The sequence below is a fragment of the Pleuronectes platessa genome, chromosome 4, assembly GCF_947347685.1.
Source record: "Pleuronectes platessa chromosome 4, fPlePla1.1, whole genome shotgun sequence".
In the NCBI taxonomy this organism is placed as follows: domain Eukaryota; kingdom Metazoa; phylum Chordata; class Actinopteri; order Pleuronectiformes; family Pleuronectidae; genus Pleuronectes; species Pleuronectes platessa.
This window is the reverse complement of record NC_070629.1, coordinates 7,796,704-7,820,387: the sequence shown is the minus strand read 5'-3', so window position 1 is coordinate 7,820,387 and position 23,684 is coordinate 7,796,704. Positions and strand designations below refer to the sequence as shown.

Sequence of the window (23,684 nt, the reverse complement as noted above, 5' to 3'; positions counted from 1 at the left end):
CCTCCGGAACAGAAACTAGAAGATGATTCCACAGGAGAGGAGCTTGATAGCTGAAAGCTCTGGCTCCTACTCTGCTTTTAGAGACTTGAGGGACAACAAGTAAGCCTGAGTTCTTTGGAGTGCAGTGCTCTAGTAGAGATATATGGTACTATGAGCTCTTTAAGATATGATGGTGTCATAATATTAAGGGCCTTGTAAGTGAGGAGAAGAATTTAAAATTCTGGACAAGCTGCAGTCTTTAACAACTTACTGCTGGAGCCTGATAAGGAATTATAAGTAAGTAAATTATTATGTGATTCAAGCAATCCATCCACCTCTTTTCATATAAACACAAATATATATATATATATATCAACATCATGTATATGAATATATGTTGTTAGGGTTCCATTGGAATATGGCTCTTCTAAGTGTCTGTCTATCTGTCTGAACATTGTAACTCTTCAGTATCAACTTCAAAAATAACCCAGCAGGATTTTAAGAGTTGTTTAAATATTCAACATTTTATTGGGTTCAAAACACACTTATTGTCTTTTATACAATTTTAATAATAAGAATAATCATCCTAGATCACAGTGCACTTTAAATATACATAACAAAAGTCTTCATAATGCCAGTGAGTTCTCACACAATAACCCATGGTGCTTTATTATCTAATGACAAAATCCCAATTGCACAAACTATTAAAATCAGTGCAAAAGCATTGGCCCTTCAAGTCGTCATAATTCTAAATCAATCCAAAAAGAACTAAAATGACAGTCGTCACTTTGAGGGTTCACTAGACCAACTTTTGAGGAAATCAGCAGATTGGAGTGATTAAGAACATAATATCTGTTTGTAGTAGGTTATAGTGAATTCAGGAGAAAAGATTCTTAGCTTTGTGTTAAAGACTCTGGAAAAAAAGGAAACCAATTTCCCTGGATCAGTTGCGAAACATGACTAAAACAAATGTGGTTCTAACTTCTTACTAAACCTTGAGCTATGAAATGAAATGACTCTGATGTTGACAGTGTGTTGCGTGGTTCTTTTTCATTTGGTGACTAACTTGCATTCTGTGCCACAACACAAAACTGACAATCAAACATGAACCTTTTTTCAACAGTTGGACAAATTGTACAAAGTAAACAACGCGTTTTTTGGTCCTGACCATCTCAAGATGTCTATGAAAAAGGTTTCAAGTGTCCACAGAGAATAACTGACTCTTACAGACTATGACTTACATATTATCGCTTTCTTCATCTCACATCCTACGACCTCTTCCTCCTACTGGACGGTGGGTCATGTTGCCGAAGGCTCAAAGAAAAATCTCTACTTGGAAACTACGTGTCCTGTAGAGATTCTTACATGACACACATGCAATGCTTTCTATAATTATCCTTAAAAATGGCTAAATGGAGCTGATGTTACATATCTATAGTTTGGTTATCAAACAAAAGTATAAAATGCTGCTCCAACGTCACATCAACTCCATCTTTTTTTTTTCCAATAAAATCCTGATGCAAAACATTAAACAAATAATTGCACAAACATAGTCTCCACTACAGGTTCAGTCTCACACAAAAAGTTGTTTACACATCAACAGCAAAGATGTGGTCCGAAGTCAATTCAATAAGTCGTCAGTGCTGAAGAGAAATTTTACAAAAACATATAAAACAAAAGGAAACGATGTTGGTGGAGACAGTCACACAGTACATTCATCTTCCCTGTGATTTGTCTTCAGTGACAGATCTGATTTGGGCCAGTATTTTTCAGCCTGTTCAGAATCCCAGAACATTATCCTCAGGGTGACGCATATGTTTGCTCCTCCATTTAGCACCGTCAACATTATAATCATTTTAAATATTTGTATTATAAAATGATCACTGACATCAACTAGGTTTCCTAAAAAAAGATCATCTAGATTTAAACAGTTCTTTTTGCATTTTTTCAACCCCTCCAAAGGTGGTGTTGATGGGGATGTAGAAAGAGTGGTAATCTGTATTGAAAGGAGTCAAAAGGATGGTGTCATTCGAATCACCTTTAAAAGACTCAGAGCCCGAAAGCAAAAAGGGTTGAAACTGATCAAACTGTGTTATCTGCTGTAACGTAAACTGCAATGGTTAACTGGCTAACTAGCTTACAAAACATAGTAGCAACTTTGCTTTGGTTCCGAGGTCTAAAGTTGTCATTATGTCGGTGTCTTGTAAATCCTCAGTCAATCCACTGGTTAGGGCGAATTCTGGTAATCTGGGACATTTTTTGCAACTTCGATTTCTGCGATTGATTCCAATATCTGTTTACACATTAAATCAACGTAGATGTTTCTGAGCCAAGCTCAGAAAAAAGGACAGAAAGTTGAATAAGAAATTATTCATGGAAATGTCAACAATAAGTTTTTTCATAAAGAATTCTATCTTAAATTATGAATCTCAAATTAATTAAATACATTCAAGGTGTATCATATATAAAAAAAAAGATTATTCATTCACCATTCTATTGGGGCTACTCAGGGAACATTGTCTTATTGATGATACATTTATATCATTAACATTATTGTCAGAATCATATGTAATTGATCTTGTTATGCAATTCCAAGGGGGAGCTTCAAATTTACATTTTCCCCACCCCTTTCTGTGACATCATCCCCGTGAAGTCATGTGATTTCAGTCACATGATGTCTATGCTAATTTATAGTAAAAGTCCTGTTGACTAGAATTTGTTAGATCATGAAATAAACAGAGTGAAGATTAGTCGTGTCCCACAGTACCCAAGTTCCCAGATTACCCAAATTCACGCCTACAATGATGACTGTTTGTTGGAACAGCCCGTTAGCATCACATCATGTATGCAACCTTAAACTGCATATTAACAGAATCCGTTTTGACTGGGTTCTACTAATGATATAAATTAGTTGGCGACATTAGAAAGTCAGCTGTTGTCCTCATTTCAACCAGCTGATGGCGCTCATGTTGGCGCTAGTTTGCCAACACGGCTACAGAAAAAAATATATGCTAAAAGTGTCTGTTTCAGCATGCTTTGAGCAGCATATCGACGGTAGTGTCAATGTGCTGTTTGCAATAATGTGATCAGCGTAGGAATTTATACATTAAGCCCTGTCTATTTATGCTGCACTTCCTGTCACCTGCCGCATTGACAATCTGCTGCATTGAAAATCTCCTGCCGCAGTTTTCATAGGCGAAAGGCGTTCACATAGCGGTCTGAGTTCAGGTCTGAGAATGGCTTCAGAGGAATGAGGCTTTTAGCAAATGGTCAATTCATGTAACAAGGACAATGCAGCGTAACAACAGGCAACAAATATCACTACTTTAATGCTCAATTAGAACACGTCACATGAGGGATAACACAGTTTAACACACAAGCAATGAGAGATTTTGGTTTGGTTGTAAGTGGGTACACTTGCCACATGGGCCAAATAAAGCTGTGCATAGGCTAAATTACTATAATAAAAAGTTGCTGCGTTGGCTAATGTCAGTTTTAAAGGGGCTTGTCATCCATTGGCGATGCTATATCATCTAGTTTTTCCTCCACCTATATTATGGTTCTGAGTAGATGGTACCATTCCTAATCAAAACAACGAGAATAGGAAAATATCTCCAGTGCTCTTCTCTGAGGAAGAGGAATTTTAACTTATAGGGATTTTTTTCAACTTTCTAATGAATTTTTAACATGGCTTCTAGCAGTGATTCTGAGATATTTGAGAAATACCGGCCCTTGTCAGCAGAACTTCTCTGAGTCAGAAGGTGAACCTGGCAGCCTGTGGGTCAGGCTACTACCCTCCAACAGACAGTCCTCCACCCCCGGGTGGTCCTGTGCGTCCCACTACTTAATCCATGTCCAGGATCTGCTCAGCCATAATGTCCATGGCTGCAGAGACTTTCATGGAGCTCCCTGCAGAGCCAGAGTCCACAAACATCTGGGGTATGTCGTTCCCAAAGTAGATCTTACTGTTGGCTGCGATGGCCTTGTACTTCATTAGCTGCAGGTACTCAGGTGTTAACTTCATCTGCAAGAGTGGCAACACAATTCAAGTTACAAAAAAGTCTGTTTAGTCACTCCATTACCTGATGTCCTGCCTCTTTACCTTATTGGCCTCGGCAGCTCTCTGAGCTGTATAGAAGTCTGCATCTGCCCTGGCTTTCATCCGGGCCAGGAAAGCACCATCTAGAAATCACAAACAGTCAGAGTCACCAGGAGGTTTGTTTTGAAAGGTCCACATTATTTTACAGGTCCAAAACTAAGAAAGATGGTTAAATAAACAAGTTCCATTTTAACAGCCGATTCTCTGGGGCCATATATCTGGTTGTCGGACACAAATAGAGGGGGAGAGCTAAGTACTAACACATGTTGTAGCAATATCTGTGAACAAACTGAAGAGTGAATCAGTGGTAAGCAATTGAGTACTTCTTCGACTGACTGGAGACAAACCTTCAATTTGAGAAATCTTTTTCTCTGTTTCCTTCTCCATGACTTTCTGTTCAAACTTGATCTCTGCCACTTGTGCCAATTTCTCCGCCTCTGCATAACAAAAGAATTATGATCAAACCGTTTTTCACGAAGCTCCATCGACAACAAACCGCACCAATTACCGTTTTCTCTGCTCTCTCTCACCTATCACAGCTTTGATCCTTTCGGTCTCTGCCTCCTTCTCCACAACCTTCTGTGTCTGTGCAGAGATCAACAGCTTGGTCTTCTCGCTCTCCCTGGAGTGATTAAAGCACACTTTACCATAAAAAAGGGGTTTTCGCTCGTTTCTCTGAATCCTCAGGGCTGTGTGGGCACGTGCAGAACAGGCCTGATTAACATCTGCCCCACTCCCCTGTTGACAGTGTTAGAGGGCAGGACAATGAACACCTTACTGCAGTGTTGGGTTTGGTCACATTATTCCAAATTCCTCCAACTTTAACACACGTGCAGAGGTGTAATCATAGTTAGTATAACCAAACCTTCACTTTAGATTGAATGACGTTAAATGTTTGCCTTTTGAGGCACTTGTTCAAATTAAGCAACATGTTGAATGCTGAGAGTAGTTATATTTGGAAACCGGTAAGAGGATGCGTGAGACAAAGACTCTGAATTTCCCTGCACGCCTGAGTAGCCAGAAGCATTTGTTGTTGTGTTTTTTTTGGCTGCGGCTGCGGTGGATTTGGTTGTTTATACAGCTCGCCCTTTCCTTTTTTTCTCAGGGGAAGGGGCTTTAATTATTTTAGCTTAAAATTTAAACAAGTCTATGGACACCCCAGCAGTGTTGATAATTATCCGTGTTATTATCAATGATCAGTTGATATGCATTGAAATACTGATAGACTTGTAGCCTAAAGATGTGCTTGCATATAAAACTATTTATCAACATTTTTGCACATCATCCCACACCTATTTAAAATGTAACAGTAATGTTTACCCAGAACACATTAACACACTCACTTTGTACTTTTATCTGAGGTAGTTTTTACTTATATTTGAATGAAAATTGTTTTAAGTAACAGTTGTCTTACTTGAGTGCACAGTACTGTTACTCTTTCCACTGCACTGAAACATTTTTAATTACAGACAGTCCCACTAAATTAAAACAATCTATCTAGAGACTGAGAAGATGTGGCTTCTTTTCCCTGCAGATGATGTTGTATGCAATTTTAACTTTCAGACTGGATTAACTTTACCAACAGCTATTGTCATATTTCAAATTCTGCTTCCATGTCTGGAGGGCAGAGTAAGCCACACAAAGACCCACACTTTCGCACAGGCTGTAAAAACAAAAGTGAAAGTACTGTGAACCACTAATTGGAAAGGGAAAATAAAAGTATGAAAGTTAAATATAGTATTTCCTCTGGATACTGGATCTCCTACACTTTGTCTTATAGAACAGATTCAGTACTTACTAAGATTTCCTACTGTGATGATGCTTTGTGTGAAGCTAAGTTGCAAGTCGTTTCTGATAAATGTGCCAAATTATGCAATATTTTTTCAGAGGATTAGTGAAATATTAAGAGTGATGATTGAGGAAGCTGAAACTCAGCCACAGGTTACAAAGTGAATCCCCCTTTTGTCTCAGTTCATCACTAGACAGCGACATCCGTGTGATTCATCTATAACACTGACAGTTGCTCAACATGAGGAGGGAAAAGTTAAGGGCTGTGATGGGAGAGAGTGAGTGTATATTTTGCAATCAGTTGTCACACTGAATTTGGTGAAAGGAACATGCCTACTTTGCTCCAATCAGTGTATTCGTGCACATCTCCTAAAAGCTTACATCAGGTTTCTGTGTAAATTTCTGTGTAAATGCTAATTTGTTTATTTTTACTGTGGAATGTTCGTGGATAAACCACAGAGAGTATCTATGTAAAATTGACCCTGGGCATGTTTCTCTACAGTTGCAAACAGTTATGCTGATATGCTGTGCTTTGCAAAGTAAGGGAACTGTGCATGCCCAGCACAACACAATACAGAGTTGGACCCACCACAGTTACACCATCAAATATACACACCTTAAGATAAGTTGGGACATGCCTGTTGCATAAACTAAAATAAAAACTCTGTCTGTTATTTAACATTACACGTCTCATTGGAAGACTACCACTCTCCACAGTCTGTCTGATGCCTCACAGTGTTTTCCTGAATATGACTAGAACTTACTGTAAATCTATTTCTTCTTCAGATCAAATTTCCTGTGACGAGGCACATCCTGTTGAGCCATGAAGCCAAACTAGGAGCTCACTGACATGAAACAGCAGAGTGTTGCTTCTCTATGAGACTTGGCAGGCGAGAGTTGGATGAACATAAATATATAATTCAGGCCTTCGGGGGATAGGGAACAATCCTTGTTGGACACAGACAAAAAAAACTTACATGAGCTCATAGTTTCGCCGGATGCTCTCTGGGATGTTGGGCTTTGTCACACGCACCGCCTGTTGACCACATGAGACACCAAAAGAGAAACTGAAGTAGTTCGACGAAGACAGCAGGGGCGTAATAAGAAACATGTCATTAAAAAAAAATGTGCAAGTTAGAAAAAACTGTTGGAGAGAAGCCCTGAGAAAAAGACTTATTTTCAAACACCCCCTGAACTGTAGGATAACTGGTTCTACAGAGAGACAAGAGCAATTGTTACTTCAAGTGATTCTGGAGATTTACAGGAATCCTAATGCCGGAGAGTTAAAGCCCAGTAAAACATTTCACACCCACATATATAAATGAGTGTGTGTAAGGATTCAACAGGAGGGGAACCACACCTTATCATAACTTTTGTCACAAAACAAAGTATTGTGTTCTTATGATGAATGTGCCAGGAGAGGTGCTGTGAAAGTAGGAATGTGTGTGTGTGTGTGCGTGCATGCGTGCGTGCGTGCGTGAATGGTTGAATGGCGAAACTTCACTGTAAAGTGCTTGGGGGATTTTCCAGCCTAGTAAAGTGCTATACAAATACACACCATTTACCACAATCAAGCCAATACTACACAATTTAATATTATGCTATACCCGATATAAAATTGTCAAAACTGTGACAAATACATGACCGAGAGCTCATTTGATAAATTCCTTAAATCAATAGTTAACTGCACTAACCAAGCTGTGTTTTTTTTAAATAAACTGGAATTGAGAAAGTCAATGTCAACAGAATAAATAAACGTTGTTTTGACTGCAGGCTTTCTGAGGGTCTCCCTGTACCTGTATGATGAGTCCAGGTGCCATGGATGTTAGATCCTCTTGTAGCGTCAACTTCAGGTTTTCATCAATTTGGTCTGAGTGGGAAAAGAGGGAGTAACTTCAATAAAAAACGGTATCACACAGCAGGTGTTCCCCTTAGAGCTTCATCCAGACATAACAGTTTACATATGATGCTTGTTCTACCTAGACACCTTCCCTAACCTGTTCCGGATATTTTTCTTCTGCTGTGAACCGTTTGACTCGGACAATCTCCTGCTGTGTTCCTCGTATGTGAAAGACAAACACTGTGGAATGCCCAAAATTCACTTGTTTGGTCATTTTTCGTTTATGTATGAAAACAGATTTTAAGCTACTTGCTTTTGCTTCTTCAATAATATACCAAGAAGCCCATCATGGCTTTAAAAATTAATCCAACTTAATTTTTTTAACAAATCCCCCTCAGCAGCTTGAAAATGGCTCTTTCATATGTGGTTCAGTTTAGTGATTTCATTAATAAAACAAATGTGTATTTAATTAAAGTTAAGTTTACATCGCCCTATTCTGAAAGAAACTTTGTAAAAATACTTATTGTGAAACCGTAGCATGCCAGAGAACAGTCCTTCGGATGTGGTTACTAGGTATGTAGTGAGACATCCTGACTGTAATTCTGGAGGGACTTTGCTGCTAATTAATGTAAGAAGTAACACACTGGTCTGAGTCAGGGTCTCAACACAATTAATCCACATATCAGAGAACCGTTACTGTCTGTGACCATTGAAAACTCTACTATTCATATAACTACTACATAGTCAAATGATCAGTGCAAAAGTACTGTCCAATATATCAGTCAACTTCAGATATCTGGCCATAATTTCTCATAAATATTTCATTAGTGTTGAGATCAGAAGTAAAATTAACTTATTAAGAGAAGTGATCTGCAAATAAAAAAAATCCTACATTATTCGTCTGATAAATAATCCATAAGTGCGTTTCTTGTTTTCACAACATGGTTGTGTCCGCACTCTGTTGACTGTTGTAAGATGGATAGATTTCCACACTCACATGTGTTGCTTCAATAAATTCCATATGCATCGTAGCGTTTAATGAGACCTAATTGGAAAACCCATAAATGCAGGGTGTTTTGTTCCCTTGGCCACAGACTGAATCCATGCTGTTCGTTGAAACTGTTCCCTGTCCAATAAAAGAACTGAGAGGAGCGGTTGCAACTTAGTGGTGCAGTCTGTGGCGAACAACACTCACCAAACAGGCCGATGTAGACCTCCTGCAGCGAGTGAACACTGCAGAACTGGTTGAGCTCATGGTGCACCTTGTTGAAAATCAAAGCTTTATCGTAGTCTGCGGTGAAGTTCCTCACTATGTCGTACACTGCAGAGGAGAGAACAGGCATTCAAACACGTCAGACATTATAGCAAAAAAAACTGAGCAAAGGGTTATATTTGATTCTGCTGGAGCCAGCTGCAAAAAAATGAGATTGAATGCGTCTGTGGGTGCCAAAGAAGTTATCTTCAGCTGTGTCTTACTGACTCACAGTTGCACAATCCTAAAGACAAACCTCAGGGCCTTTAGAATAAATACACTGTTTGATGTTAGTGGCCTGTGGAGTTTACCTGCTGATGGAACGAGATAGTTCACCACTTCTATGCGGTCGAAGTAAATCATCACTCCTCCACTGAAAAAAGAAAAACATAGAGACTTCACATTTGTTATTTGCACTTTTATTCAAAACACTGAAATGTGATAAAAGGTGTTTCATGTTCACTCTGAGAGATGTCAGATGTTCAGACATGCACCGATGAACCTCTGACTCAGTTGGTTTCGTATTCTACCCAATATCCTGTGAGGGAGTGTGTTGGTACAAGATGAATGCTGGCTATAATGCGTGTCTTTAACATATTGGATTCCACTTAAGTGAGTGAAAACTGCAAACGTACCCTGTGCCACATGGTACATTCTTCACCTCATCTGTCTGCAGCGTCGTCTGTGAAAATAAAGATTCACATTTAACGTATAACTTTCTGGCATAGAGTTTTTCTCACAATATCATCATCATCAATCTACTGATCTATCGAATAATTTCTGAAATCTCTGTGTGTCAGCCTTCCTGTGTGCCGGTGGAAGGAATAACTCAAGAACACTTCATCTCATCAGCTTCAAACCTGGAAAGTCTGTTGTGAAGGGCCCAAGTTAGTGCAGTGTCAAATCTGGTAGGATTTGGATGTGCAATCCGCTCAATATAAATAAACTTTGAATTTACAGTCCACAAGCAGTGGTTGCTTGGACTCATCAGTGGAAATGATTTTGTCATTCACAACAGCAGCAAAAACCACTGAGTCACTAAACTTTGAATAAGGCAGCAGGTCTTTATCTGCAGCAGCTTAAATTACTGCAGGTCCCTTTTACAGTTTCAGTAAGAAAAGCTACAACCAGCATCACCATAGGCAAAGTAAACCGACCATTTAAACAGGCAGGCTCTGAACTGGTTGTAAAAATACCTGACAATCCATCAACACTTTTTGAAATTAGACCATTCCACTCCTTTTATTAAAGAGTCGGATTTCAGTTGTGCATACAGTGTGGAAATCCAGACCACCTGAACATCACAACCTTGCCAAAGGCATGTTGTTTTGATTCATCTGGGTTTTAGTGTGTTGGAGCAGCAGAGGAGAGCACACCTCACTTACAACTGTTGAGATAGGCCAGAGTGCCATCCCAGCTGATATCAGCTTATTGAAGATATAATAGCATCAGTGCACCCGCAGGCTTATTAGCCTATGAATAAACAATAAATAACAAGAAAATGCAGCAGAGAAGACATACAGTGACACCATTACACAGTTCGACCACCACAACACAAGTTAAATTTTATACTGTAAGATCATTGTTGTAGGTATGCATCTTAGTGACTTTTGGCTAAATAAATAACATAATGTTGATAAAAATCCATTCTTCGTCCTGGAATCCCTTTTTCTTTCATCTAGAATTGCAATCAGCCGTAAAAGGAAATGAAGTCTTCTGAGCTTGTTTCCTCTGTGCAAATGATCAGTGCGTTCATCATTAATGTGGCTAACCAGCTTATTAGTCACTGTGCAAACTGTTCGTATTGAAGGCTAGACCATCTTTCTGTCAGTCTTAATAAATAGGACTCCCATATACAGATGATATGGCATGGCCTCCTCTTAACCTGTACCACATGCTTGCTCTTATTACTTTGTATGACCCCCCCCCCAAAAAAATTTCAGCCTGTGATTGTCTTGACCATTTGAAGTCCACTTATTCCCTGGACACAGTGGATGTTTCAAATATTCAATTAAATACGGCTGTCCAATAACATAACCAGTAATATAATATTGAGACCATTCAGAAAGGATTCCAGGGAAAAGATTCAGATGTTGTGTTTACACTTTTAATTTTTATATATATTGTTATATCTCTCTTACACAGTTAGCAGGTACGCAGATTTTTTTAATGACAGTAAGACTGCAAAAAGATGATTGATTTCTTGAGTCATGTCCGACATCACGAATTAGAGCCAGAGACGATGAAAACCTGTCTCTACTGATTAGTAGTTTGACCCGGGACTGAATGTTGATTAAATCCATTCCCAATCAGACAAAATTCAGATACTATCGAGTGTTAGTGAGTTTTTTGATAAGCGGAAAAGTGGCTTAATTCTCACACGCACTCTGTTTGTGATATAAAGTACAGCCATTAATAGGTTGTGTCTGTGAACTGAAAATCTCAGGCCAGAGATTTGGGACTTAAGGCTATGAATATTAAACTTGCTTGACGTAACTCACCTGAACAGACTTGTAGGTTGTGATAAATGGAAGCATAAGATGGAAACCAGGGCCGCTGGTGATAGTCAGGAGAGCCCCTCCCCTGTCATACAGACAAACGTATATACAAATCAAATGATCATTATAGGTCAGAGTAGGCTTCTGATCACCACAAGACAATTTCCTGCTGGAACTTCAGCTTGTAATCAAAGAAAACCCACTATATTATGATTACTCATGTTAAGACAACAAGAGGGAGTTCAGTTTTACTTTTGTAATCATTGTTAGCAACAGGAGTCATTTGCTCTCATTGCCCTTTTTCCTGCTGCTGAGAACAAGTCTAGAAATCAAACATTGCACAACCTCTTCACCCTGTTTCATACTGCAAGAGATAAAGAATTTTCCCACATGAATCTCTTTTCAAGATGAAGAATCATACTTTGCTTATCGACCGCACAATACGATGAGTCAATACAGACAACAGTGTCAGTCATCACTGTCTCATGAAAACTCTGATACTTACTTCATGTCTGTGCAAGTGATAAGACTAAGATTACCGTCAAGCGTCACAATCGTGAGTGACATTTAAGTCAACCTTAACATTCTAATATTTGCAGAACCTGCTGATTAAAAGTAAATTTTCTTAAGGCGAAGACTTCTGAAGAAGATGTTACCTTCTTTAATGTCTCACTTTAACAGTAGCTCTCTCTATAGTCTCAGATCGAGATAAAAATAAAACAAGTCTCACCTGTAGTAAACTCCAGTGTGTCCCTCATCGATCTTGTGCACGGAGGCCAAGAGTGCTGCTCCTCCAAGAGCAACAATAATTGAGAATATGGCACCCCACTGTGCCATCCTGACAAGCAGACAGAGGAGAGAGCATGTGGAAATCAACAGTTTGCCTTTTAAAGTTCTCACAGTGTCCCTCCTTTATCACAATGAAATGTTCAGACACTCTCCTCCTTACTTTAAGTGACTAAACTGTCAATCCAACCAGAGGAACCACTCAGCAGCTCGTGCAGTAGTAAAACAACTTTGGAGTTGGCATCTTGCTCACTGGTTTATCTCAGCTCATGCTTAGCCAGGCGTCAGCTGGGACTCAGTGACCTTGTCACACTTAAAGAGGATTATGGCTAAAGCGCGAAAACGTTCTAACTTCTCCTGCATATGTAAAATAAACATCTTGCTACGGACATGAAACAATATCTCAACTCCTCTACATATATATATATATATATATATATATATATACATATATACAAAGGTTTAATGTAGCTGGTCTGAGCAGAGGGAGTTGGAAGAGGATGTCTCAGCTCTGGTCAGAGAGTAAATGTTTATCTAGCGGCCGGTGCTTCTGTGTTGTTTCTCATTATATATTAACCTTTCTTCAATGTGTGTTTGACTGTGTTTTGATTGTGTCCATTTAACTTATTGTTTGTTTGCTGACTCTCACAGGTAGTCATTTAATTTTCTGTATATTGATACTGTATTTTCCAATTTTAGGCCATACTTAGGCCGAGGCTTTCTAATAAGCCCAATGGATTTTTTGCCTCCTTCTGCACCATATTTCATTATTATTTTTAAATTGATCTCTGTATTATTTTCATATATGCTAAATAAAAATATAAATACAAATCTATGCCACTGGTCTGCAGCTTTTTCTTTGGACACTAAGTTGTCTTGTTTGGACAAACAAAATCGATTAAACTCTCAATGAAATGAACATGTGAGACAAAGTAAACTATACCATGATCAATACAGTGAGATTAACATCCTGAATGGGCAGACCGGGAGGAAGCGATGGTTTCTTCCTGGCAAAGCACCATGGGTAATTCAGTTTTAATAACTTGAACCATTTGACAGTGTCTTTCAGCCTCAACCGTTTAAGCTCCCAAGCTGTGGAGGACACCGCTTCCTCTGCGGCAACAGCTTTATAAAATGGTTTCAAGCTAAAACCGTAAACATTAACATCATTTCAAGTTTGCCGAATGAAAGATGCGAGTCTAAAGAATTGTATACAGATTCAAATGAATCAGATTATGACAAGTGTGTCTGACTTTATGGCAACTCAACTTTCAATATAAAAGCATATGCAAGGGATTCGGTTCAGAGAGCTTCAGGGCTAACAGCGTTAGCAGGACGCCAGTTACTCTGTGGCTGTGTTCTCTACGACTGAAGCCTCCTGTAACGGAGAAGCAGTTCCGATGTGATATCATTGACTTGGTGTCTCAGCCTTGACCTCAGTGTCAGTGTCGAAACACAACACAAGGCCAAATACTGACTAACCTTTAATTCAAGTTAGCAAAACTCATGTTTGCGCCTCTCCTCTCCTGTTGACGTTCACCGGCCATATTAAAGCAGAGGGTTCGAGACAGAGATCTAGTTTAGACACACAGTGACTCATGTTCCGGATGCTCGGCGGCTCTTACCTGTAAATTAGAGATTAAACCAAGAACACAAACGAAGCAGGTACTTTGGCACCCGCTACACTCTTCTTCTCCTCCTCCTCCTCCTCTGAATCTTACTGTTCAACATCCAGATCGCTACGTTAGCGCCCTCTGTGGGCACCTCCTGTTTTTCAGTGTGCAGTAGTGCACGATGACACTTATTTGAAAAACATTCAAATAAATATTCATGACAAATTGTCATGAATATTGTTTGTTTTGTTGGTAAGTGACAGGTCTGTAGAGAGAAGAATACTGACTGGACCTGGACCCCCCCCAGAATCTCTTTAAATCAAACACATTGACATGAATGATGGTGATGATGATTATCATTATTGTGATTATTATTGTTAGAGATAGTATAAGTATTATTATTAGTAGTACCGGTTGGGGCGACTGGACTACTGTGTTTTGTACAAAATCTTTGTGATTGTTCAAGTTTCCTTTTCCTGCATATCAATCTAAAACTTGCTGAGCTGACTGGTTTATCACTCCCTGCATTGCTTGGCATGGACGTAATTTTACATTTTATTATTGCTAAAATTGAATTGTAAGCCACTATCAGACAATCATTGAACAGAATTCTTCAGATATACGGGTCAGGTGCTTCAATTTATGGTCATAACAAATATCTAAATAAGAAAGAAAAGGTAATCTGAGTGACTTTGACCCCGATATGATTGTTGGCAATAAATGGGGTAGTTTTACATTTTGTAGAGTTTTTACTCAGAATTAAAGCCATAAGCAGCAGTTCTGTGGATGAAATAAATGTTAAGAGGAGAATGGTCCGACTGGTTGCAGCTGACAGAGAGGCTATGGTAACCACTCTATAACTGTAATGAAAAGAAGAACATCTCAGAGAATAAATGTGTATATATTATTATTAGATATTAGATGTACACATTATTCGAATGTAATAGTGATGCAACACTATGTAGTTCTACTGTTGTAATACTAATTTTAATCAGGGACATTTATAGGATTGAAAGAAAGGGGGGCTTAGCCCCTAAGGATGCTGAATGTGAAATTGTGAAATTTGAAAACACAAATATGAACTGATTATTTCTTACATTTCAAATTTGCTCGTTCACACTCTTGCTCACTGGAGACATTTTCTAACAAAATAGCTAGCTAGCTAGCTTAGTGTTAACATAGCTCATTACAATATTCCCTTTCATTTGCCTCAAGTAAACCTAAATTTAAGCAGGTAACAATCGTTAACAACTACAGATAGCCACATTCTGTAACTACCTGTACTTACAATTTCACTCCGTGCATCATTTACTATGAGCTAAACTCCTTGGCTGTAATCCTGCTGTCTTGATGAGAGACGTTACTTGGCAGAGTGAGAAAGCCAGCGCAGCAGCGATGCAGACTCTCCAAGGTCCTAGTGCCCGGTCTATTATTGTTAAGTATGATGAGATAGCCTGGATGCCAGACGAACTTAGCCCCGCCCACAACTTTTGAGGTCGGGAAGTTCGGTCTGGAGTCGCTCCGTTGGGGAGAAGTTATGCCCGGTACAAAATCGACCGGGCCAATCAGATTGTCAGGGCGGGCTTTATACGATGATGGAGAGATGATCAACGATAACGTAATCAACCACGTCATCAAAGTGCGCTTAGGTTGAATGCCTTCCGCTGGAGAGCTGAGATGTGTAGATGCTGCATTTGAGTCTGTTTTAGAAGACATCGACAGCGCATTCATTTTGAAAGAGGAACAAAGAACGCTGAGGCGACGCCAAAGCGCCGCGCTAATCCCTATCGCGCCGGCGCTTGGCTGTTTACACCGGACGCTGAAGCGACGCTGAACCGCCGGGCAGCGCTAATAATATCACCCGTTGATCCAGTAGTATAAAAGCATATACTTACTTGTTGCTCCAACATTAAGCAACAGCATCCCAACATGTGTCTTTTTTGTGTTGTCTTTATACAACATGTTCCGAGGATCATACAACTCACTGCACTTCTCCACTTCAATTGTTAATTTAATGTCATCCAGGTTGAAGAACTTCTCCGCTGTTTGCTCCGTTAAATGTCGGGTGTTGAGGGTAAATTACGTATTCTCCACTCAAGCCTATGTGGAGAATACGTAGCCCCCCCCTCTCTCTTTTTATCTTTATCACTGCTTGTGTGGTTGTGCCTGGCGCGATACGCTCGCAGCAAGCGCAAAAAATAGACTCCACACCGAAACGATCGCTGCACGGCGCGACGCAGCCTTGGCACAGCGCGGTGCTTCAGCCTCCGGTGTGACCAGCACAAAGGTTTAACATGGGAGTTGATGGTGGGAGCCAGCTGTTATTTAAGGCTTGGCGCTGCGCTTCAGCGTCCGGTGTGAACCCGGCGTTAGTAAATAACTCACAATGAGTCGCTTAACATACGTCACATACTACGTTGCTCTGATTGGTTGTAGGTCTATCCAATTGAGACAAGAGGCTTTTTTTTTTCTGGTTCGGTTGAAACACGCCCCATAACCACAGCCCAATGGAGCAGTATCAGACTCACATTCTGACTAGAATTGTGAGTATGACAACGTCAGGCTAATGATGAGAGGCTATTGGATTGTAATTTGAAGGGGGAGAAAACATACAAACCAGAAACGCACTCATATATGTAGCATGTTAGAGTTATAAATAACTTGTCCATGTGTAAAACAATAGTTTAATTAAAAAAATAAATAAAAAATCACAATAATTATTTGGGGGGGCTGAAGAACATTTTAGGGGGGCTTCAGCACCCCAAATTTTGGTAAGAATTTGAGCGTGTTAAAGCCCTCAAAAAGCCAATTCATTTGCCTGAATAATAATAATGATAATAATAATAATAATAATAATAATAATAATAATAATAATAATAATAATAATCATTACAGTTTCAATAGGGCCTCCCACTGTCAGTGCTCGGGCCCTAAATATCCATATTTATATGCCAGTTTAAATGTTGCACTTCATAGCATTCACACTATGTAATGTTCGTTGCAATATTTTGGGATGATGAGGAGGAAAGAAGCATCCATCTCATTTAAAATATTCACACCTTTATTGGTGATGTGATGTGTGATATCAAATGATGTCCAACTCATCAAACTGTTTTAAACAATATTAATTTAAAGACTTTTTATTCAAAATGTAGTTGAACCAACAGCGAGTTTTTATTATCACTGACAGGAAAACTGCCCATTTAGTCTTCAGAGAAAATGTATTGATTTCAGATAATAGTCTTTTTTCGCTGGGTGTTGTTTTGAAGAGTGAGTGAGCCCTTTGGACTCATCTGCATCATCTTCACTGTCGGTAGATGTCAACGTTAAGATGTTTGAGGAAACCAATTTGATTAATAAATAATTGATCTGCATTAGTGTGCTTGAGTGAGTATTTTCAGCTATACATGAAAATTTAAAAATCCTCCCATTTAAGTTGTTTGTAAAGATTTAAGTGTGAAGAGCGTTGTTTGTCTCTGTATGTCGGCCCTGTGACACACTGCCGACAGGTTCTGGTTGCGTGATGGGATTTTAACAATAATACCTCATAGAAACCAGTGCTTTTTCAAAGGACTTTTGAAAGCATGTCGTTCTCTGCAGATTGTTGTCTTCCTCTGTAGTTGATACACTGTATGCTTGAGCATAAACCTGCTCACAGTTTACGCATTTGAACAAACTTACAAAATAGTAAAAGAAGTTAGACCTCTTTGGGCATTAGAGACATTTGAGTGCATTGTTGTTGCTGGTGAACAATCATGGCAGACTGGCAGTGAAATATGCCTAAATACCTTTTTAATTACCTGGAGACCTCTGCAGAGCCCCCAGGATGATCAGTAAGCCGGAAAAAAGAAGAAGAAGAAGCAGAAGCAAGTGTAGAGAAATTGGTGGCTGCATTGCTTCACATACTCAATAACATATAGTTATAAATATTTATAGATAAATAAAATTAATACATATATATTTATTGATTTTATTCCTCTACACTTCTGAATGCAATATATTCCAGACAAAGATTATCAGATTTCTTCTTCCTTATTAGTGGAACTCAACCCCAACAGTTTCTTGTACAAAGACATGAATAAATATAATTCCTATCAAAATCAGAATCACAATCAGAATTATTTTGCCATGTATATTTGCACATACAGGAAATTGCCTTGGTGTGGTTGGTGCACTGTACAAACAACAATATAAAAACAACAATAGTGATGATATGAGTTGTGTTTGTGTAAAATAATTTCTCTGTGTTTCAGGTGTAGTTCTCCATGTTGCTGCATTTAAAGGTACTGGCAGAGATGATGAATCAGGGTCCACCTGTCTGACACACAGATACAGTACTAGTATTTGACACCGGCATGCAAAAGCCCATAATGTAGCCTCCCCTGTTCCTGCAGGATCTCTGGAGGCCAGTGTAGCAACAATAAAATGTTGAAAACCCCTTTGAGGGTCCCTGGAGCGAACCCTAGCTGACATTAGTTGAGAGGGTACACCCCGGACAGTTCAATCTCAAAATGTAAAACTGTCAAAAAGAATGTATATTAATTATCAATAGGATATCTTCATCAGTCATACATTTTTTTGCCAAACATTGAATCCAAAAACAGACACAACTCTCACTGTAGTACTAGATTTATTACAAAATGTTGCTGCACTCGACACAAGATTTGTTTTGTCTCTTTACTATTCAGAGGTGTGTTTTGGGCATAACATGCAATAAACCAATTAGAGAGCCATCTACCATTACCTTTAAAAGTATTAGTGTCCTTGCACCAACAAGGTTATTATAAGAGCAAGTCATCATATTTTACACCCCTTTATTACTCAATGCTAATATGTCTCATTATTATAAAATCCTATGTCATCACTGTGAGATGTGAAGCCATTGTCCTGCTTTAACAACAGTGAGCAGGACACAGCTGTTGCCGAACAGCAAACAAAAGCATGCAAACATTAGATACATTGTTGGTTTTATGTCGTTCATGTAGGAATTAAATAGGCAATCTGACCCCTACTGGAGAAATTCATGTTGACTGGGTTTGACAGATTATCACATGAGAAGGGTGTTTCCTAAATGTATAATTGTTAGTGAAGTGTAGGCCCAGGTGATTTTAGAGACTACAGTCAAGCAAGTATGGAGATTAGAGTACAGCTGAAGGCAAATCACATTAAGTGAGAGCACAAGTTTCACAGACAGCAGAGATTTACAGTTAAAACTAAAAGGGCATTCGGTGGAGCGCACCTCCGCCAAGGCCCATCAGTCCCCTTAAATTCAATCAAGCTGCTACACTCACTCATAGATATTAGTTCCATAAATGTGCCAGATCTTTTTTCTTGAAGATTGCTCCCTTGGAAAATGGTGAAAGTGTTGAAAAACGTAGAATCTCAAAATGTTACAGGAAGATCCAAATATAATGGCTTCTTCTATGACTCAAACCAAATTGTTCCACCAAGTTCCCTGCAAATCTGTTGGGTTGTTCTTGTGTTACTTTCCTTACAAACAAACAGACAGGGGTGAAAACATGACCTCTGACCTCGGCAGAGGTAACAATGGCAGACACATCGATGGATTGCTTTCAAATGACTTTACTCATCCCTGATTGGTTGTCCAAACTTTCTGACTATGCCAAACACATCTCTGTTTTTGTGTTGTTTCTGACATTTTGTCAAGATATGTGGCTATTTCAGTTATGTCCATTACAGATTGACCAATCGTCAAACCAGGATACGTCTGAAAAGCCTCAATCTCAGACTGTTTCTGTTGCTTCTCTCATCTTCTCTCCCCTTTTCTTTTTCTCTCTATCAACCTCTGTCCTAGAGTTGCCCCCTCCCTCGCTCTCTCTGACTCCTGACACCAGACTGATGTTCAGTGGGGAGTGTTTCACTCTGCAGTGCCTCACATCTCCGACTAACTCCTCAGGGTGGAAGCTGGTGCATTTCTCTCCTGACCTAAAAGCAGGGACCTCAAACCTCACCGTTCACTATTCACCGCCAGGAGGTAGCATGAGCCCTTACAATTCTGAAGCGTTTGTGTTCACTTCTGCCAGTGGGACCAGTGGAGTGTACTGGTGTGAGGGCGCCAGGGGCCGCAGCAACGCAGTCAACATTACAGTAAGCTGTGAGTCTTGTGTAACAGAGAAGTTTCAGGACAAACTCAGGAAGAAACCACCGACTTCTGTGTAGCACTGATGATTAAATAGGACTGTATTTAATACAAAGGTAACATAAAAGAAGTAGTTCAATCTTGCCTTCTATTTTTCTCCCACAGATGGCGATATCATTCTGAAGACCCAAGCCTCCCCTGTGTTTACGGGTGACGATGTCACCTTGTATTGTCAGTATCAGAGCGGCAAACACAAACAAACCAGCTTCTTTCAAAACGGAGCATTGATTGACTCTAACAGTTTGTCCGGTTCAGACTGAGTCATAAAGATGACTCTTAAGAATGTGACAGGGGAAGATGAAGGCTTCTACAGGTGTGCGTCCCACGACAGACAGCTGCAGAGTCAAGAGAGCTGGTTATCAGTGAGACCGGACAGAAGTTAGCTGAACATCATCACTCTGCTGTGTGTTCTATAGAAGTGGATCAGTGTCACATATACACTGTTGCTTCTTTTAGGAAACTTCTCATCAGAGGAGACTCCAGCCTCCACTGGTATTTTTCTTATTTATATACATCAACTTGTTTTGGAGGAAATACTCAATATTCATCAACACATTTTCCATTATTGAGTGAAGCCTTTTGGTTGTCTGGTTCTCCTTTTCATCAGGAAGATCCCTCAGGATCTAATGAGATGAAAGAAACTAGAACGGGACTCAGTAGAGCGCATATTCACCAAGGCCCAGCAGTCCCCTTACTTACAATCAAGCCGCACCAAATTTCACACACTCATAGATATCAGTCCTCTACATACGGCAGATTTTTTTCATTAAGGTCCAAGAATTATTCCCTGGGAAAACGTTTTAAAAGCAAAATGTTAAAGAAAGAGATAAAAAATGACTGGATCAGCTTAATACCAAAATACAGTCCTGACACCCACTACATCTGTCCGCCAAGTTGATTGGAAATCCAATTGTTGTTGTTATTATAACAGTTTTATTTATTTAAACAAGTATTATGTCGTCTTAATCAGGTTCCTGGAAATGGATCATTGCTTCATGTGGGGTTCTACTTCTGATCGTCATTCCTTTGACTGTTTGGCTCGTTTGTCACTACAGGTTAGTATTTATAAAATCTTCATCCGTCTTGACTTCCTACTTTCTACTGCATGAACGACAAGCCCAACAGGTGGTGAAGTAAATGATTCACTGCCTGTTGTATTTTCTTGAAAGTACCAGAAGTTCTGCACTTGGAGCTGCTGGCCAGTTTCCAAACAGGAAGTTCCAGCAGGGATGCTTCCTGCCACCAAGTTGGATGTGACGGAGGTGCAGTGGGACCTGTCCTGGATGGAGATGTCCAACCTGTTGGAAAAGGATTCTTATTGTGGCACTTAAAGGGAAACTCTCTTCTGAAGCCCAGAGAAAGTATTAACTATTGGGTCAAACCTATGAGAAAGCTCAGTCAGTGCTGCAATTTGTAGTATTTGATGGTCACATGTCAAAATAGTGCTGCCTGATATATTTTTGAATTGAATTAAATGAGATGTTTAGGATTTATAAGGATGACTACATTTGCTGATGGGGCAGATTTGATAGCTTCCAATACAAATGTTATTGTTTCAGTTGTCACATTTGTCAATGTCAATACTTTTGCACATTTAAACGTCTCTCCTTTGAGTACATTTTGAAACTAAGAATCGTATTTGTTATATCTTATTATCTAATCATTAATATAATTGACTGATCTAAATAATTTTACATGTATCATTTCTCCTGTGTTTGTTCGAGGTTCCATGTTGTTTGCTTCCTTTGAATCATTATTTGCTATTTCTTGTCGTCTGAAGTTATAAAAAGTCATGGATATCGTCGTGCTTGTTTTATATCTTTTAAGGCAGAACAAACAACTACCAAGAAACTAAAAATAACTATAAAGATTAACCAAACAATATACAATTTGACACAAATCCACTGCAAACAGACAAAAAAAAGACTAAGAGACACAACACAAGTCTGAAGTGGCACAAAATGGCTACAGAGAGACACACAAAAGTACTACAAACAAACAAGAAATGTAGAAAGAGAGAGAAAGAAAGAAATACTCTACATATATAGTCTACATGCACCTGATAATATATTTCCATTCAGCTGAATGAGTAAAATAGATTTTTAAAATTTACCAATTTACTTCGCTAATTTAGGCTCTGGATTTAAATGCTACATTTTTTTAGAAAGACCCGAAACCATTATGTGTCTGTCAAGATAATTAAGATGCATGCCACACTGCATTATTCCTCATATACTACACTGTTTATCATTGAAAAAAAGCACATTACTTTAAAATAAATACATGTGCATGCCTTTAGAAGCCGGCATCTTTGGTAGTAATTTAATGCAGTCGATTTTATTTTCAGTTCTTCTCTTTATTGCATTAGAGGATGAAAAGGAACCTGAGAAGAATAGTTTTTTCCACTTTGCTTGATAAGCAGGGGTTTAAACAAACGGAGCTATTTCTAATAATGTTGAAAATATTGGCTGTGTCAGGAATTACATCTCTTTGCGAGGACTTCACTCTTACAATGACTGATATAACTCACAGTATGAGCAACAAAGTAAAGACTCAAGATCATCCAGTGCTGCTGTGTGCACACAGTTTGCCAAAATATGGTAAAAATATGACATGGATTTTCAGGAAAGCATTTGGTCTGAGTTACCAGAGGAACAGAGAGGTGACGTGAGGTGCAGGACAGAGAGCAACATTAATATTACAGCCCTGCACTGTAAGACACGCTGAAGAAGAATCTGTCAAATCAGGTCATAATTTGATCTCATAAAAAACTTCTCTTACATAATGAATGGTGTGTTATGTTGACAAAGAAATGAAGTACAAAAGGTTACTCCTACAGTTCTTGTTATCTTTGTACAATAATACAAATTTTGAAAGAACATCTGCAGCAAACATTGGTTCTTTATTGTCGTTGATATGCCGTTCATATAAAGTTCATATATTCCAATAGCCTCTATAGCGGTCAAACCAGTTAGGCCTCATTGATAGACCAGGTTAGCTGCCAATTTGTTGCATTTTGCATTAATAGATCACTACAAACAGTACAGGTCTTCTTAAATAGACCTAAAATCGACTTTAGACAGAAAGATGTTAAGGATCTCCAGTACTAAAAATCTAAAACAGTAAAAATTAACTCTGAGATGTTTTTGAAATCTGACCTTCAAAATCATACTCTCATGCCATGTGTAAGGTAGGGCCGTCGGTGGATGAACAGAATGTGTGTCCATTCATCGTTGAGGAAGATATCAGGAAGTCCTACTGACAAACATTGTTTTGCATTTTAAAAAACAAAGTGTTTTCATGTGGGAGAACAAGCATTTCAATGAAAACTAGGGCTGCGCAAAATGATCAAAATCTCATATCCTCTATAGAAGTCATTTCATATCCAGTTAGTCATATGTATTGTAATTGGTCATCCGTCTCCGTGATTCTTTAGGTTTTGTTTGAGCTCTGAGCTGTATTACTCTCATCCATAGACACCTATGAAGGTATTTTCTGCTGCAAAACACTTGTGCAATGGAATTTGTGGTTGTAGAAAATCGTCTTTTCTTAAATGTTCTCCATACAGTGTGACATGAACCTATTGATAAAATAAATTTTAACTATTTAAGTCTGAATTTTGTTTGGAAATATCCTGGGTTGTATAATGTTCACATACTAATACTAATA

General features: G+C 38.9%; 1 protein-coding gene across 1 annotated transcript; it reads right to left on the bottom strand.

Annotated features, from left to right (window-relative positions):
- Window positions 1–484: 484 nt before the first annotated feature.
- Window positions 485–13,971, bottom strand: erlin2 (ER lipid raft associated 2). The gene is made up of 12 exons (XM_053420526.1): window positions 13,868–13,971; window positions 12,187–12,294; window positions 11,460–11,541; window positions 9,594–9,640; window positions 9,270–9,331; window positions 8,902–9,027; window positions 7,663–7,736; window positions 6,844–6,902; window positions 4,609–4,700; window positions 4,426–4,515; window positions 4,082–4,161; window positions 485–4,003 (listed from the first exon to the last, which is right to left on the bottom strand). Exons 2-12 carry the CDS (start codon window positions 12,291–12,293, stop codon window positions 3,824–3,826), a joined length of 999 nt encoding a protein of 332 aa, XP_053276501.1. The 5' UTR covers window position 12,294; window positions 13,868–13,971; the 3' UTR covers window positions 485–3,823.
- Between the last annotated feature and the right edge of the window lie 9,713 nt (window positions 13,972–23,684).

Excerpts from the sequence above, each read along its gene's own strand:
- erlin2 (XM_053420526.1), bottom strand. The coding sequence starts at position 12,293 with ATGGCACAGTGGGGTGCCATATTCTCAATTATTGTTGCTCTTGGAGGA. Across the intron at positions 11,542-12,186 it reads CACACTGGAGTTTACTACAG|GGGAGGGGCTCTCCTGACTA; the intron begins GTGAGACTTGTT and ends TCTGTATGACAG. Across the intron at positions 9,641-11,459 it reads CAACCTACAAGTCTGTTCAG|ACGACGCTGCAGACAGATGA; the intron begins GTGAGTTACGTC and ends TTATTTTCACAG.